This window comes from Kryptolebias marmoratus, linkage group LG22, assembly GCF_001649575.2.
Source record: "Kryptolebias marmoratus isolate JLee-2015 linkage group LG22, ASM164957v2, whole genome shotgun sequence".
NCBI classification, from domain to species: domain Eukaryota; kingdom Metazoa; phylum Chordata; class Actinopteri; order Cyprinodontiformes; family Rivulidae; genus Kryptolebias; species Kryptolebias marmoratus.
The window spans coordinates 25,994,099-25,998,687 of record NC_051451.1 but is presented as its reverse complement, the minus strand read 5'-3'; the positions used below and the strand labels follow the sequence as shown (position 1 = coordinate 25,998,687).

The 4,589-nt window shown below is 48.0% G+C and overlaps 1 protein-coding gene across 2 annotated transcripts in view; it reads left to right on the top strand.

Moving 5' to 3' along the window:
• arid4b (AT-rich interaction domain 4B) overlaps window positions 1–4,589 on the top strand; it is a 37,242-nt gene that overhangs the window by 21,256 nt on the left and 11,397 nt on the right. For both annotated transcript variants that reach the window (XM_037973699.1, XM_037973700.1), the window contains exons 9-15: window positions 326–405; window positions 2,586–2,662; window positions 3,144–3,286; window positions 3,364–3,436; window positions 3,513–3,607; window positions 3,687–3,784; window positions 4,425–4,546. In XM_037973699.1, coding sequence (XP_037829627.1) covers window positions 326–405; window positions 2,586–2,662; window positions 3,144–3,286; window positions 3,364–3,436; window positions 3,513–3,607; window positions 3,687–3,784; window positions 4,425–4,546 — 688 coding nt within the window. The remainder of the gene's footprint in view (window positions 1–325; window positions 406–2,585; window positions 2,663–3,143; window positions 3,287–3,363; window positions 3,437–3,512; window positions 3,608–3,686; window positions 3,785–4,424; window positions 4,547–4,589) is intronic.

Genomic DNA, 4,589 nt, shown 5'->3' with positions numbered 1-4,589 from the left:
CGGAGGGGTGGACGGGTGGAGGGACGGAGGGCTGGAAGGGTGGACGGGTGGAGGGACGGAGGGGTGGACGGGTGGACGGGTGGAGGGACGGAAGGGTGGACGGGTGGAGGGACAGAGGGCTGGAGGGGCGGAGGGACACACCAGTGGGATCTCGTGCAGCAGACCTGTTTAAAACTATTAGCAGCTGCTGTCTTACCTCCACGCCGAGGCGTGGGAGCGTGCGGGAGTTTGATGGCGTCCTCATGTCGTCACAGAGTGCTCGGGGGCGTTTCATACGTTCACCTGACGGGACCGACTCACCTTCTTTCTGTCTCTCTGCATCAAGGTCATCTCCCCGGACTGCCACGAGGACGTGACCGCGAAGAAGGACAACGTCTTCGTTCGCTCCTTCAAGGATGGCAAATTGTGAGGTTTTAAAATTTTTTATTTTCGGTGCTGCACGTCGGCTTTGTTGAAAGGATGCGTTTCCGCCGCCGTGACTTAAACAAAGACCTGTGAGCGCTCGGAGGCTGCGTCGGGGATGACTCTCAGCTACTACCACTCCCAGTTTTGGCTCGATGTCTTTTGAAAACGACCCTGTACGCGTTTATATTTCTCACTATGATGCGTAAACAGTACTAATAATTATTCAAATGAAACATGAAGGGAAAGGATTTGTTGCCAACTGGAGAATCCTGTTCACAACTTAGTGGTTATATTTTATTAATTTTGTCTCCTGCGTGTGAGAAACTTGGGAGGATTAAGATCTAAAGACTGATGGGTTCGTAGGAACGGACTCGGAGTTTGCAGTGATTTAATCCTTAAACTGCAGACGACGTGTAGCTGGATCAGAAGTATTTAAATGTCTTTAATGTCATCGCCAAACCTTCGATTCGAGTAATCCTGAAAGATTAGTGTTTAACTGAGAGGCGATGACGCTGGTGGACGTGTTTTCACGCTCTCTTCCTCTTCCTCTCTGTCCTTGCAGTCGCTTCTGTTCAGGTTTGGTGAATTAGCTTTTATGCAGCTTGATCATCGTGTTTTAGAGCGTTTGGGATTGACCGTGGAGGCGGAAGGAGCCGGCGGGGGTTTCCCTGCGGATCGCTTCGTCTGTCATAAAGGGACGCTCAGCTGGAGGTCAGCTGGAGGTCTTAATGACAGCCGAACTTCTTCCTCGCCTGCATACGGCGAGCAGAAAGCCTCGCCATGAAGGTGGAGCTCATCACACCGATGAGTTTAGGAATAAGAAGTTAAAGTCTTTTACCTGTTGAGGTGTCGTTTTGTGACCTTTTCTGCAAATTAAACACCTGAGCTGTGCTGTGATTTCATTCTGTGTTTTCAGGCCAGGTGGCTTTTATTTTTTTAAAAGAAGTAGGAAAACAAATCTATATTCCAGTTTTGTTGCCCTGCAGTCCTTTTCTTCCTTTAATGTCGCTGGAATAACGAGGATAAAAGTCGTCGCTCTCCTGCTTTACGTCGTCTTTGAGAAGGTTGTGGTTTCAGAAAAAAATACAAAATACATCTTCAGTTTTTCCGCCTTTTTTAATATCCTCATCACCATTTATATTTAAATCTTTAATCATTTTAGATCTGGTTTGAATTCTGTTTATTTTTTGTTTACAGGAGTTTCGATTTAAATAATTGTAAAGAACCTGTTAACGACAGAATCACTTGTTTTAAATCCTAATGGGTAAAACATCTGTAGCACTTTTAATTTTACCCTCCGTTGATTTTTCTGCTCTGTTCAGTCGACGTTTGTGTCTCGGGGTTAAATGCGCTGAAAACTTTGCCGTTAAATTCACCCCTGAAGGAAAAAAAAGGGTGCAGCCTTCGAGTTTGTAAAGAAGAGTGGGGAAATGATCTAAATCCTGCAGGAGAAAAGTACGGCAGATCGTTTTGGACAAACTTATGGAAATATCTCATGAACCGTCGGCCAGTTTTTAATGAAACTTGCAGACTGTAACCAATTGGGTGCACATCTAGAGCCAACCTGGTTCAAGATGGCCGCCACAGCCAACTGACCTTTGGAAAACTCAGTAGTTGGCCATGTTTGTTAGCAAAATATTTCACGAACCGCTGGATGAATTCTCATTGGACGCACGCCAACAACTGGTTAGGTTTCGGAGTCGGTCCGGTTCAAGGTGGCGAATCGGCGTTAGCCAGCACTGAAATGGCGATAAATGGGTGACGTTTGCAGATACTGGGCTGAAGCTGGGCGTGGTAGTCGCTGAGAGTCATCCACAACACGTACTCTGAGGCATTCCTGAAACAAACGCTCGGCCTTTAACTCAAATCCCTCAGATTAAATCTGACTAACCGGTACGGGTTTGTTTTCTTTTCCCACGGCGTTAAACTTTCCCTCCGTGACAGTCGAGTCATCGGATCGGCTCAGCTGTTCGCCGCCGCTGTTAAAAAGTCTGTTTCTGAACGCCAGCCAAGCCTCTTTGCTGCTCGCAGCTTACAGGCTCCGTTTTTCCCAGAAGCTGTGAAGATGTAAGGATGGAGGCTCAGATGCTGTCACGGCTGCTTCTCAGCAGAAATGTTAATCTGCTTGTTTGGCTTTTATTTACGCTTCATAAAGTCCCGTTTTTTTCTTGTTTTTACAGTAACATGGTGCTCCGGAAGGACGTCCGCGAGATGAGCGGCGATTGTCCTCCGAAGGCCGACGCGGGACTCAAACCAGGTGACGCATCGGGAGCCAGCGCGTAGTCACAGACACCTGTGGGCCGGGCTGCGTGTCGACACACAAACGCTCGGGAGTGGGAGGCAGCAGCGTAGACGGAAAACTTTTATTTTTGTATTTGTTCTGGGAAAAAAAGGCAGATTGTGAGCTCCTGTCCCTTTATTTTATTCCTTTTCCTGCTGCAGACCTCCTTATCGTCACAGTTTGGAGTACAGCTTTGCATCGTCTCAGATTTGAAGTTTTCAGATTTGAAGTTTTCAGATTTACGAAAGCGTGAGGGATGCTGGTCAAAGCCAACTGTGACAGCGGCGGTCTAGGTTTTATATTTGTTTGTCAGATTATAATTTTCAGCAGGGGGGCGATCTTGCTGCCAGGTTTTAGTGAAGCTCTGGTGTCGTTTTTAACCCCGTTTTTGTTCCGTCGTTCAGTTTTTTTAATTCCGGTTTACGAGGCGTAATAACGAACGCCGTGTGTCCGACAGCGCTCGACGCAGCCCTGGAGTTCCAGCAGAAACAGATCGTTCCCGGCTCCTGGAAAACCGAAGTGAAGGAGGAGAGCTCCAGCAGCGAGGAGGAGGATGAGGACGAGGAGCAGGAGGAGGATGCCAGCGGCGAGGAGGAGGAGGTAGAGGCGCGCCTCCCCGTCTCCCCGCCGGGTCGGAAGGATCCTCGGATTAATCTGTTGTTTTCCCCGGTCTGCAGGAGGAGGTGGAGCCGTTCCCGGAGGAGAGGGAGAGCTTTCTGCAGCAGCTCTACAAGTTCATGGAAGACAGAGGTGGGTGCAGGACGGAGACGGAAAGCCGACGTTTTTATTGCGAGATTCTTCAAACTCGGCTCTCTCTCCTCTGCAGGAACTCCCATCAACAAGCGGCCCGTTCTCGGCTACAGGAACCTGAACCTGTTCAAGCTCTACAGGCTGGTCCACAAACTGGGAGGGTTCGACAGCGTGAGTCCGGCTTTGAGTTCGTCCGGATTTGAACAGACTGGATTGGTTGTTGACTCTGTGTGGGTTTTTTCTGGAGCAGATTGAAAGCGGCGCCGTTTGGAAGCAGGTGTACCAGGACCTGGGCATCCCTGTGCTCAACTCTGCTGCCGGCTACAACGTCAAGTGTGCTTACCGCAAGTACGTACCGCCGAGGTCCCAGAGCCGAAGCTTTCAGATTACAGCTTTTATTTCAGTTGTTGCTTGAGCTGCAGGTTTGTGTTAAATAACTGCTTTATTTATTTATTTATTTATTTATTTATTTATTTATTTATTTATTTAACCTCCCTGAGTCCCCAAACATCACGTGACTTTTAGCTGATCTTTTGATGCTTTTAGCTGACCTTTTGCTGCTTTTAGCTGGCCTTTGGTGCTTTTAGCTGTTTTGCAGCTTTTAGCTGGCCTTTTGATGCTTTTAGCTGTCCTTTTGATGCTTTTAGCTGGCCTTCTGATGCTTTTAGCTGGCCTTTTGATGCTTTTAGCTGACCTTTTGATGCTTTTAGCTGGCCTTTTGATACTTTTAGCTGGCCTTTTTAAAACTTTTAGCTGACCTTTTGATACTTTTAGCTGGCCTTTTGCTGCTTTTAGCTAGCCTTTGGTTCTTTTAGCTGTTTTGCAGCTTTTAGCTAGCCTTTAGCACCTTTTAGCTGGCCTTCTGATACTTTAAGCTGGCCTTTTGCTGCTTTCAGCTGTTGTTTTGCAGCTATTAGCTGTTTTTTTGCAGCTTTCAGCTCCTTTGGGCACTCGTCCAGCTCTCAGCGCTCACGTTGTTCTCCTGCAGGTATCTGTATGGGTTCGAGGATTACTGCACCTCCACCTCCATCACATTCAAGATGGATCTGCCTCTGAAGCAAAGTCCCAAGAGGGAGGTGAAGTCTGAGGAGGGAGGAGGAGGAGGAGGAGGAGGAGGAGGATGAAGGAAGAGGAGGAGGAGGGTGATGAAGGT